Source organism: Bacillus rossius, assembly GCF_032445375.1.
Source record: "Bacillus rossius redtenbacheri isolate Brsri chromosome 4 unlocalized genomic scaffold, Brsri_v3 Brsri_v3_scf4_1, whole genome shotgun sequence".
NCBI classification, from domain to species: Eukaryota; Metazoa; Arthropoda; class Insecta; order Phasmatodea; family Bacillidae; genus Bacillus; species Bacillus rossius.
This window is the reverse complement of record NW_026962010.1, coordinates 25,841,053-25,854,884: the sequence shown is the minus strand read 5'-3', so window position 1 is coordinate 25,854,884 and position 13,832 is coordinate 25,841,053. Positions and strand designations below refer to the sequence as shown.

General features: G+C 37.7%; 1 protein-coding gene across 1 annotated transcript in view; it reads right to left on the bottom strand.

Annotated features, from left to right (window-relative positions):
- LOC134541559 (exonuclease 3'-5' domain-containing protein 2) overlaps positions 1-13,832 on the bottom strand; it is a 106,703-nt gene that overhangs the window by 26,957 nt on the left and 65,914 nt on the right. Inside the window, exon 9 of the mRNA XM_063385072.1 lies at positions 5,468-5,598. Coding sequence (XP_063241142.1) covers positions 5,468-5,598 — 131 coding nt within the window. The remainder of the gene's footprint in view (positions 1-5,467; positions 5,599-13,832) is intronic.

Genomic DNA, 13,832 nt, shown 5'->3' with positions numbered 1-13,832 from the left:
AGGTCTTTTTTCTTAATAATGTACATAATTTTGTTGCCTGTAAATAATAAAGCATTTTTTGTTGATTATTTCTAAAACTTAAAAAAAATTAACATTTGTATATTTATAAAACTGAATTTTATTCACTAAAATAAACACATTTTATAAATAATATTACTTTAACAAGCTATAAAATAAATCCTTTTATAAATTAAAAGTTTTTGATTATATTATATGTTAAGTGAAGATTAAAAACAACTGTTATATAATGCCATTTTACCCAATTATGTAAATTATTGTTTTATTTAGTCATTTGAATAATAATAAACCAAAAAAAGGATAATAGTCCAGGCGTTCACAACACTGATCATTATAAAAAATAACTACTATAACATACAAAGAAGATCGCCAGCAGTAGCGGTAGCAAAGCGAACGAACTATCTGTGACCTGTCTTCTTTGAATTCGAGATGGGAGCGGACGAACTAAAAGAGTGACCTAGTTCGCACGTGTGTGTGTGTGTTTTTTTTTTTTTTTTTTTTTGTTCCCAGTCGTGTAGTGCTTCTCTACGTTTTACTTTTCAGATGTACTATTAATTTTATTTTGCTGTCCTCTTTGTGTAAACGTTTTTAATAGGAGCGCTCCCGGTCGCGAACTATTATGCGCAAGTCTAATGATTAGCTACTCTTAATATTTACCTTTCACTTTTCTTATCCTGTATTGGAATTCATTAAAAAAATGTTTTACTCCATAAAAATAATGGTCTAAAAATTTGAATATAACCGAATAAACACTTTAACTCATTAATCACCTTTACGCTTAGCTTTCAGCAACGGCAATATTCTCCCCAAGCCCACACGTTCATATCTGATCCCGCGCACATTTTTTTCCCCATCTTTGTCTACTACTTATATTCTCTCCTTTTTATCTTCAGAACAAAGCCCGACTAGCTAACTAAATAATACTGAAAAAATGTACACGCCACTATTCAAAACGTTTACACAAAGAGGACAGCAAAATAAAATAAATAGTACATCTGAAAAGTAAAACGTAGAGAAGCACTACACAACACGACTGGCAACAAAAAAAACACGACTGGCAACAAAAAAAAGCACTTACGTTTTCATCCCAAAACGTTCGTGTACTTGTACCACAGTTGCCAATAATACGAGAAACAAAAATAAAACTATCTCGGTCATCTCGGTGTACTATGAGCTATAAAACTAGTAAACATAGAATAATTTGGTACACGTACCATGACTATGGTGGCAATACAATGCATGCGCGCGCACGCCAGCCAGCTGTTATCAGCAATGCAAACACAGCAGAGTTTTTCATGGACCCACGACATCAAAATGGCTTCATTAAACAAACTTCGTATAAAATATAGTATTCAGAATTTCAGTTAATAATAATCGCTACATACACTTAACAAATTAACAAAGACTATGAATAATATTAAGCTGTAAAATGCTGCAGCAGGAACTTTAGACAAGATTTAATTTTTTCCCTGACTATTTGCAAAATTTCATGACTTTTCCCTGCTGGCAAAATTCCCTGACTTTTCCCGGTTTTCCCGGTTGGTCGCCACCCTGTACACTCACGGTTCTCCAAAATTTGTCCTTACGACCGACTTGTACTTACTAACCAGCGAGGCCAAATTACGTCCATTTGTGGCAATCTCCCCCCCCCCCCCCGCCCCCCCAACATTTTTTCCACCGCTGCCGCGGGAAATGAAGTACCGTTGCCGTGTCCTGCTGCCACGGGAAAAGACCTGCCCTGCCGTGCTGTGCTGCTGTATTTTCGACCAAAATTATATCCTATTCGTGCAGAAACAACACTTGAGCTAATCAAACGCAAAAATAAAAAAACTCGACACTGAAGGCAGTGTTGTAAGCCCCGTGTTTACATTTTATTTTTATATTTTATATCAATAAAATAATAATTAACACACAAAATATTTGCTTAAATAAAAAAAAAATGTAGAAATTTAAGTGTAGATAAGATTAGCTAGTAGGCCTAAAAACATCGTGAAAAACGTAACGTTTATAGTCGGCAATGAACATTTTAAATCGCAAAATTTACATATTTTATAAAATGAAAAGTTGCTTTTAATTCTAAACATGTAATAATTTAAACCTAGGCGTGTAAAAGTCCGAGTAATTATAGCAGGATACAACCTAAAATGCACGAGGGAAAAACGTAAATTCATAGACTAATAAAGTACTAGTACAGAGTGGACACTCAATGCTATTGCAGTTCTATGTTTTTTTTATTCAGAAATGCCCTAGTTGCTATACAAAAACGCAAACTTGACAAACATTAAAACGAAGTTGCAATGGCTTAAAACCGAGATAAAGTACCTTCTGGAGTAAGATTTACGATTCAAATTATTTTAATTTAAATACAACATTGATCCTAGAAAGTACAATTTGCAGTTAATATGCTTAAAACACTAATTTGAATAGTAGGGAAATTTGCAGCTTCAACTGAATGTTGGCGAGCTTGTGACTTGTTTCGTGCATGCATTAACATTTATAAAAATATTGATTTTATTTTTTTCCCTTATAAGCAAATCATTTAACTAAATATCGGTAAACGAAACATATAATGATTTAGGAGAGCAATATTTTTAGAACAATAAGTAAATTTCTTACCTTCGGGACAGTGTTTGCCTTAACCTCATTTCTGTTAAAAATGTTTTGTTTACGAAGCATAACATTTGTTAAAATGCATAACATGTAACATATTTTCCGATTATAATAAATTGCTGCCTTTTTTATGTCTAAGAAATAATTTCTGTTCTAGTAGAATCACATTGATTAAAGTTAAGGTAAGGATTTTCGTAGGTACCTACCGAATTGCATTACAATTCGCAAACAAAACTAATTCATAAAAAAACGTGCAGAAGTATTTAATCATTAACACAGGCAATGTGTATTTCTGGCACATTAAACTGCCTAAGATGTACAATTTTCCCACAATAACTGAAATTAAGCTGTTACCAATTGCATCTAATTCTTTATGGATTAAGTGAAGTACAAATCTTTCTCGTATCTTCACTTCTTGAAGATAGGTGTATAGCAATTGTTAAGGGAAAAAAAACCTTAATTTCAACATAAAAATTTAAAAGACACTTCATTTTATTGCAACCCTCACCTCGGCAATTGTTCCGTGTTACTTATCCAAGTTTATCCCTTGATCCTGTTGACATGATCATGTATGATTTATCCGGTGGCACATGATGCTTGCTGTTTTAATTAATGTTAAAACAGCAAGCATCATTACCACAGGATCAATGTATTCAGGATCATGCCATTAGTATCAAGGGATAGACTTGGATACGCAATACAAAATTTTTACCCACACCTCCCTCTCGACCACAAAATAAAATTCTTACAAAACATTTAGACTAATTAAAGTACATAAGCAGCAAGTTTGATCAGAATTTGAGACTCATTGACATTTAGAACAGTGCCTAAGTATTAATGTATTGTGTGCTTGTCCTCAATGTGCGACTACACACTACCTAAAAAGAGGAAATTCTGTAGGGCATGAAAAAAAAATGCTCATCACTATTTTAATTATACAAAACTTTTATTTTGTTTCGTTTTAATAATTTACACATACTTAATTTCGTCAAGTGGAAACTTGAAGTAAAGTTTATTATTATTAGCTCTTCTCTTGTTGTACCAGTCACGTAGCCGAATCAGGCATGTTTCATAACAGTGATTTATAAAGTATTTCATGAAATCATTGATATTATTTAACGAGATTACTATTTCAACATGATTAAAACAAAATTTCCTTAATAATTTTTTATTAAACCTAATATTGCTTAATTCAACGCCGACGCCATTAATTATGGTGTTGTTGGATAAACAAGTGGTTCAACATGCCAACGAAAATTTGTTTATTTTTTTTTTAAGTAAATATATTATTTTCATTTCAACAATACCAATTTATGCCATAAATTTGATAAAATGTTAAAACAAATGTAATAATTATTTAATCAACGTGGTATTTTGATTATAATTTTTGTGCTCAGATGTTGGATAAAACTGTATAGCAACTAGAAAAATGCTATTGCTATGCCCTATGAAGTGTCACCCCCCTGCGTAAACTCACGAATGTATAAACGTTACTGTCGGGAATATTATATTACGTAGCTGCTTGTAAGTTCTGATACTGTATTTATGTCACAACTTAGCCGAAATACTGGTACGAGATATGAACTTCACAAGATAAAATGAGCGGAGTCTTGGTAACTGTAGTTTTATACGTATTTTATAATTTCGGATGTATTGTACAGTTGACGCATATTTTTTAAACGAACCATTTATTTCTGGGGATCGTAAATAATTAATTATTGGTATCAAGACATCACGATGAACGTAAACTTGAACATGTCACGCAGCGAGAAAACTGGTGCGTATACCAATAAACTGGTATTAGAACTGGTCAAAACTGGTACACGGAAGGTGGAGCTTTTATTTTTTTTCCGCTACGCTCGCTTCTATTGGCTGGCTGTTGATGAAAGGTCACGAGTCTGGGCGGAGCGTAGAGTGAGTTATACTGTGTATGCGCAGCTTAGAGAGCCAGCCGGCGGCTAAGCTGCGCCGTAACAGCAGCTGACCGAGTACAATGACCTTTCTCTGCATACGGCGTGCTATTGACAGTAAATTTCCATCAATTTGAGGGCATTTTTTTATTTTTTACTGTGACGCAATGTATATGTAGCCCGTATTTGTTATAAACGCTGCAGGTTGCAACTGTATTTTAATAAACTTTAACGTATTCCTTACACTTTTCATATTTATTTTTTATTTTTTGCCTCATTTTTCACGTTTTCTGAAAATCTGTATGTACGAGCGAGGTGTACGTACGAACCGGGGGCCGTACGAGCGAGGTTTTACTGTATTCTTATTTACATGACAAAGAAAACATAACTATGAGACAAAAATGAGTACAAACATGTTAACATGTTTAAATGTTTACAACGATAAAAAGAAAAAATCAGCACAGTATTCAAAGATTCAATCCCAATATACTATACATAACATATAATGTAGTATATGAAGAAATTTCTATAAATAATTATACCATTACATGTCAGCTTTTATATTATTTCTAAAATATTGTATATACATAGGAACCTATTAACTACAAGGCATACTTTGGTAAATGTACACATGTCTGGTACCAACCTGTGAACATTTGAAGAGCATTTCTGTGGAGAACATATGATTGGTTTTGGAATGTGATTAACTATCAGTATCTTCATATTTTTATGTACCAATATTGAAGTTTAGTCATATTTTTACAATATTCATGTGTCTATAACGTACAAATGGACTGATTAAAATTTTAAAAAATTTTCCTGATCAATGGTACTGAAGTAAAATTACGAAGATGTATAATGTTTAGGTTTTTGGGTAGATGGATGGATGGAGTGTTGCAGAAGGCAGCTGGAAGCCCCTGCACACTCACCAGTGGGCTAAGAGGTGCAGCACATTCCTGGGCAAGTCTCTGGCGCAAAGTCTGGTCACAAACATTGCTGCGCGAGTGACAGCGTGTGCACAGCAGCAGTATGTCGTGGGACTGGTGATCCTTCATCTCCTCTGCGCAAACACACACAGGCATGCAGCACAGCAATGGTTGTGTCCAAAGACCAAAACTTGAAAGTGTTTGGGTCCTGCAATTCAGACTTTGGATAGAATAATTTAAAGTTATTCAAGTTGATATCTCTGGGAGTTGTCGGTTGTCTGTCGGTTACCATGTAAGGACATGTATACCCGGCGGGGACTAGGTGACGGCCATGATGTGACTTGTGTGGGTGGAATACATCCAATCACGTGCAATATGTTTCAGAATGTTTGCTTCGGGTACAGCTAACCGTCAGTGCCGTCGTCAGAAGGCTAGAGTACCTCTGAATGCCTCAGTTCCTCCCCTGACCCCTTGTTCCTCGGCCCAACGGGTTTACAGCTGATAAGACTCAGATACACCAGGCCCTGCCAACGACATTCTCAATCCTCTCCTTTTTCCATCAGCCTTGGTCTCTTATGACAAGTCACAAGAGGACTGTTCCTTGCACAAACATAAACACTTGAAAATGTCACCTTATGCTGCAGATAGTGTGAAATTCTTTTAATGATTATTGAGTTACCTTAAAACTGTTCTTGGATGCTTATAAATAAAAGAGTTTCATTAACTGTGTAATTAATTTTTTTTTCCAATGAAAATTGACTTACAGTTTCTTTAAAAAACAGTTCCAAAAAGACACATATTTTCATCGGTCACTCCTCTGAATCCTGTACCTTCCTGAAATAATATCCCTAGAGATCTTGTCGTCTCGACACAAAACAATCTGGGAACTATGTCCCGGTGGATCAACAGACCACCTAGGCCTACACCACAAGTCTGGTGCCTGGTTTCTAATTAAGAAGTCAGAAAATTTAAATTATAAAAATCAAGTTAAAAAACTTATGCAAGGCACAGTCCCAGCATCCAGATGTGAAATTGTCTGTGTTACGTATTTACTTCTTCATTTTTTGTTTTGCGCTGCCGCCAATGAGACCGGATGGTACGAAGAGGGAACGACAACTCTTTAAACAACTAAGTTGCCTTCCTTTACAAACTTGGAAATAAGGGGAGGCAACCTTAAGGAGCGCCGGACCAATAAAAAAACAGAACCAGACACATGAACATATAGGGAAAGTGCATTTCTGAAATTTGTTCCAATAAAGTCTGGAAAGTCACACCACCCTACAGCATTGTTTGTCCTGATTGGCTGCTGAAATAGTGCCCATCAAACATTCTACTGCACTGCTGTGCAGTCATGTGCCTACATGATGGGTTTTCCCAATAATGCACTTACAAGACAATAATTTGTGTGTGCCGTTTCAGTGCTACTTTCAGACACATATGTACGATTCACTTAATTTTACGAAATTTTTAAATTTTTTTATTTTATCTTTCATATGATGTCCCACTGCTTTATTCCTCATCGAGTTTTGTTCAGTCGAGTGTACCGACAGGTTAGTTTGTTTAGCAGTCTAGTGCTCCCAATGCCGTTCCCAGCGATTAAGGCTGAGCTTTGCTGGCGACATGCTGGGCCAGCGATCGTCTCGTCTGGATCCTGCTAGGCGCCACGCGTCGAGCTGTTCACCCTAGACGGTAGCGTGACTAGAAAAGATGTTCTCTGCTTCCAAAAATGCTAACTCCTCTTCTTGTAGCTGTGCTGAAGTTAGCTGTCCCTCTCACGAAACGGTGTTCCGTTCATCAGACCAACAACACGTATCGTCGTGTCAGACCAGCCTGTTCCCAGGCCGGGTCAGTCACCGGTCGTACCCCCTCTTTTTTTCTGGTCCACGGAGGTCATAACCCACAGCCGCGCCAATGCCCGGGATGAAGGCCACAGCCCCTCGCGCCCCAGATGGCCGCCGTCCTGCATCCTCAAGACATCTCGCGGGAGTTCTGCCAACTACCGGGCATGCTCCCTCGCCTCTCCGCCAGAGGACAGCATAGTCCCCTCCTATCCAAGCCAGGCCTTAAGGATCGACTTGCATCCAAGTCGAGAGGTCGTTTAGGGCTTGTAGTTCTGTGCGCACTTGCCAGGGTGCACTAGAGTGTGGCTTCTCCAATCGGAACCATTCGGGTTCCCTTCAGGTTTTCCGAAACCCCTCCCCTGGATAGGCGACCAAAGGCAGTTTTAATTAGGCGAGCCGGCGCCATTTTTACAATTCGGCGGGCAGCACGCGGTAAGGGCGCATCTCCCTTTGCAGCCCGAGACAACATGCTTCTGAAAAGTCGTGAACGGCTTTCTCTAAAACATGTACTAGTCGGTTATCGACAAGGCCATGTGCCTTAGCACTAAATTTTTAATTTTTTTTTAGCTGCCCGAAATAGTTTAGTTTTTGAAATAGTTCTTTTGTCTTAACATATTATTCTTCATGGCTACCGCGAACTTCCGCGTCGCGTGTCACCTGGCCATCTCCAGGGACCGACCTGATCTACTTCACCCCACAGCTTAGGTAAGTTGTTTCATCGCCCCACACACACTTTTCCTTTTGCTTTTCACCAGGGCTTAACTTCGCCCAGCATCAGCCGCCTGTTAACCAACCTAATTGGATGTGAATACTGGTTACAGACGGGGCTCAAGAATTAGGGCGAGAAATTCCGCTCCAAATTCAACTCCCGAATGTGCAGTTTATGAGTTAGTTCACCGAAATTCATCGCCTCCTGCAATCGGAGAATTTCTCAAGAGTTCCAGCTTTCAACGTCTTTTCCCCTGTGTGGAAAAACCAGAAAATAATTTATAATTCTAAACAACCAGTTTCAGGACACTTTTTTATTTATTTAACGAGTAAATGTAGTTTTATATAATTTTTTTTATGAATAGCCTGCACGCTCAATATTCAAAGTAAAGTTAAGAGACCAAATGATCTAAGATTCAGTCTAGTACAACAAATGTTACTTACAGTTAAACTTCTCTGAAACGACCCCTCACGGTTCCCAGGAATAGGGTCGTAATACTAGATGTTTTCCGAAATTTTCAGTTCTTTCCCCCCCCCCCCTCCCAAACCGCTACTCGCTAAGAAACCAGCCGTACAATGGCAGGATGCTGTCACTCACAATGCTAGACGGCTTCGCTTTAAACCCACTTCAACCTTCATGACAAGTCCGTCGCCCTACAGGCCACCTCTAAAGAAAAGATGTGAAAAGACAGTATATTTTTACTGGTTAGTTTACATGTACGTTTTCTGCTTGCCGTAGTTAAATACACTAGAACCCCGATGTCACAAACCCCAGATTTAACGAAGCAGTGATTTTACGAATAAATTCTCGGGAACCGTCAAAAAATTGGACTTTTTGACCAAAATGTGAAAATCAAAAAAAAAAATTAAAAAAAAAAAAAAAACTAAGGTTGTGCGAGAATGAGATTTAGGCCTCGAGAAATTTTCGAGAAAGAAAATATTTTTCTCACGAGAAACGAGACGAGAATGAGAAATTTTTAAATAATCAAGATTTACTGTAGATATCACTTTCAAAATACATTGTTCTGTACATAAAACTGTTGTTTATCATATAGAATGTCAATTTAGTTGCCTGTGCACAACTGACATGCACCACACGTTATGTAAGCCTACACTAAATTATAAATAAACATTCACTCACTTAGGTAAAAGTCTAGTAGCTAACATGTTAATTGTGGTTCCCGTTGACTTATCGCCACTTTTTGTGTAATACTGCCACACTGATATGTCCACATCTTCTATTTTACCGTCAAAGTTTAATTTGACAACAAAGTTTACTTCTGTTAAACTGTTCTATTCCCGCAACACTTTTTTTTCCACTTGGTTACGCCGCAGTTAGAGATAAAGCAGTATTAGGAAATTATTCTCATATTCCTAATAACATTTTACAGGTGTCACATTATTTATTCATACCCGCAGAGTAGGTTGCGTAAACGGGAAACTCTGGTACTGTAATGAAAACAAAGAAATTGATACTAGGGATGCTTTGGCGGGATTCATTATTCGTGACGTCTTACGACTGAATCAAACAAAGGTGGAAAAGGGAATGGGATGAACATACTATTTATTCTGCCTTTTCAACGGGTTTGAACACACACATTCACGTAATTTTACATAATACAAGGGTGTGAATTGTTCTGCGTGTTCAATCCATTCCTTTACATTCCAGTCCATTTAACAATCACATGACTTGCGCAGTCTTTTATTGGAATGATATAAGAAACTGAACAGCGAAGCAGACTCGGTCTGGCAGCATGACCACCATTCCCTTTTGTTCGTTAAAAAGTAAATTTTGTATTTTGCCGTAATAATCAACATTTCAGTATGCTATTAAACATTACCGAACAAAATATTATGACTAAATTAAAGGTAATGCTTTTTATAACTTTACCATAATGTGTATGTAAACAAAACCAATTTTGTAGGTTAGGTTCGAACGTATTTTATTATGTATAACGCTTACGTAATTTAAAAATTAAATATGGCAGTTTTTCTTTCAGGCTAAATTGGAATTTCATATGACAGTTTTTATTCACAGTTTCGGTTATTGATAAAGGTTTTGGATGGTTGACTATCGGCTAGTCTAATATCTCTTTATGTTTGCATCATGTTTGCTTTGTGTTCCGCCAAATCATTTTTCGTCCAAACAGGCAGACGCGTTTGGTATTTTTAAAACATTTAAACTAAAATAATGGCAGTGTGCATGTAATGTTCAACATATAAAAATACAACTATAAATATCAAATTTAGTTTCCATTCCAAATTGAGTTGTTACCGGTACCAAAAAAAATTCTCGTTTTTTTTTTCCGATTATTTTTCTTGCTCGCTGTTCGAGAATGTAATATTTCTCAAAAATTTTCTCGAGGTTCGAGATCTCGCACAACACTAAAAAAAACGAAATGAAATGAAAGATCATTAAAATCTGTTAATTTTAACACACAGCGTATTTTTGTGTTGGCTTTAATACTTCCAATAATGTTCATGTAAGAATAACAAAAAAATAATGGGACATTTCCTTTAAAAATATGGCAGCAGTAGGTTCTGCAACACGAGTGGGCGCACACGAAGCTCGCCTGACTGGCTGGCTGGCGGCAGTGGCTTCATGATGCATAAGCTCACCCCTCCCTCCCCTCATTAACATTCTTCAAGGCTAGCTCATCCCTCCCAGACACACGAACCATCTAGTGTCCTCCCTTATAACACCCCAACTTCGCTCCCCTTTGAAAAACCTTCAGTGAGAAAATGCTCTTTTCACCCTCCCTTCTCCCATAAAATTGGGCTATTATGAGGGAGGGGTAAGACAGTTGTAAATATTTTCGGACCCCTCCCTCGCCACTAAAAACGCCCAAAAAAAAGTATGTCAAAATATGTCACTTTTGACACCAAGTTCGAGTTTAGTCATCTCTGGCAAGGAATTTACAAGCTTTCAAACTTAAATATAAATGTATTTTAATAGCAATGAAAAGGAATGTAGAATCCCGCTGATGCGATCCCTCACGGTTTCCGGAAAAATGGACTTATAAACGGAATGGTCGCAATAGAGAATTCGGGCCAATTCCAGCCCCCCCCCCCCCCCTTTCCCCTAAATATATCCAAATACATAAAATACTCGCGCTAAAGGAATTTGCGTCACGCGAGTTCGGCTATGCTAGCCAGCTGGTGGTTATTTTCGTTCAAAACGTGGCGAAGGAACTTGTGTGGATCAGGTAGAAAACATTCGGCTATAAACGAACGATATAAGAATAATGCTATCCTGAAATTCTGTGACATGTTTTTGGAGTAGATAATCACAGTGACAGACCGACAGGATGCGCTCCCGCCCTTGCCGTCAGCGATGTTTATTTTGACAGCTTAAGCAATTATCTTTCCCACGTCCCTTCGCAGCGTAAAAAAAAAGAAGAAAAAAACACGTTTGAATGCAGATGGAAAAGTAACTATGCAGTAAAATAAATATATTTACAGCCCTGCTAAATTTTTCTGTTCAATTAAATTCGACGTATTAGTGATTTTTCAGCAGAAACTGCTGTGTGACTAATAAACAAATTGTATCATAATAACTTAAACTTATAAAGTATTTATTAATGGCGAAGGACAGTCGTATAAGCCCATAAAAATATGTATTTTACCGAGAATGGACTATACAACCTGTCTTTTGTCACACGCTGTGTGGGAGGGGAGGAGGATGCTGGCCGGATGAGTTTCTTACGCTCTCGCAGAAGCTACCACAGCAGCTTTTCGTGCGGGCGGGTAAGATAACATGACAGCTGAGACGGCTTTTCGTGCGATAGTGGACGCGCCGAGCTTGGCTAGACACTGCCGCGTTGACAGTCCAGCTCTCGCCAAGATAAACGTGAACACATAGCGCCCAACAAAGTGTAACAGACTTATTTTTCAGCCGATTTTACTCAAATTTTCGACTTTCTCTGCTCAAATTTTTCACGGTATCTCAAAAAACGGTCATATAAACGGAATGGACTCATCAGAGGGGGGTCGCATCGGCGGGATTCTACTGAACCGAATAAAATCAAGCTGCTGTCACCAAACAAAGCATAAAACAGCCCAATGCGTGGTCGCTGCGTTATTGCTCACGCGAGAGGCGAGACGTGGAATGTTAGAAGAAAGATAAATGTGGGGGAGACAGACGGCAGCCTGTGTGTTTCCTGCGTGGGGAATAAGTGGCTTAGCCTTTTTTTTTTTGCTGGGAGAAGCGACTTTTTTCTATCAACCCACGGGAAAAGATAATTGCTTGAGCTGTCAAAATAAACATCGCTGCTGCAGTTAAAACAAGTCGGCACTCGGCAAGAGAAACGCATAACACGCTACTCACCACAAGAAACTTATTTTCTGTCCGATTTTCTTCGGATTTTCGGCAATTTTTTCACGGTTCCTCGAAATCGGGTTGTAATAGAGAGGTGGTCGCAATAAATGGGGTCGCAACAAAAAGGTTTTACTGTATGTTTAATATTTCGCCCCGGGGCCTCATTTTGTTTTTTGTTTAACAAGATTTAATGTATTAAGTATAGCATATAAGGTCAACAATTTTCTTGGTATTTTGTTTCGGCTGTAATGCCATGAGTCATCTTCAGTTGGATAACGTTTGTAAAGACAAAAACAACAGCAACAAAATCATTAAGTAAGATTTAGTAAATGCCTATATAAACCAAACCAGATCTTATTATTTTCTTATCCTGTGATCACGATCCACATAACCTTCCCAAATTTTAAGGAGGTTAATCATAAATTTTATTGTGCGTGCGCTGTGCCCCTATAGGTAATGTGTTTAGTATTGTTTTCTGCCTGGCGCTTCCACGGTCAATCTATATTTGTTCTTTAGACGAAATGTCATCTTGAGCACAGCCGCCTGTTACAGGTGCATGGGTGTCGCACCCGTGTCCTTTCTTTTTGAACCTTCTAGAATTTCGAAGTTATCCAGAAAAGTCCAATAACACACACACTAATTTTAACTGCCAAACAAAACAATAGAATAATAAAATAATAAAAAAATACATCTAACTCTATGTAAAACCCAACCAAAATTAATAATGATTAATAACGCACAAACAAAATACCTTAAATGCTTATGCACACTAGAAGAAACATGATTATAAATTAATTTGAAACCTCAAGTAAACATAACACATTCCTAATTAAAGTGTCATTATTAGAAGTGGGCAGGAGTTATGCTATGGTACATACTCTCCACCACCCCACACACACAATGTGATTGAATTTGAAAAATTAAATCAAAAAGTACAAAACAAATACTGAAAAAAATTAAGAATGATTATGTGTTATAAAAAAATTACAATTGTAATTTTACCTCTTTTGCCCCAAACAGAAAAAAAAATATTACCCTTGACAAATTACAAATCTTTTCAAAATTGAATGATTAAGCTCAGGCAAGGAAGGCTTCCCTGAATCACAAACTCAGATCGCAAACAATGTGTAAAGTTACAAGGTCAGTCAGTAGACCTAAATGAGGTTGAGATGAGAATTGTCAACAAGCAAGGCTCACGGCCAAACAGAACTTGAGTGGTAAAACAAGTTGAAGTCGCTCTACAATAAGGGTGTGGTCAACTCAAACCACCTCAAGAAACCAAAGGTTGATTACATTTCTACTCAATCCTTATGTGCCTCACCGGAGCACTTGCCGAAACATTACTTTCAGAAGTCGCCAACGCCAGATTAGGGCACTTTTGTGCAAGCCAGATCATTGAGGGGCTAGGGGAAGGAAAAGAGCCAAGGTAAAACGGAGTAGGAGAGGGGAAAGGGGTTGAACAGTTCAAGTGTAAAGTGAGTTATTTTTCAACCTTGACTCA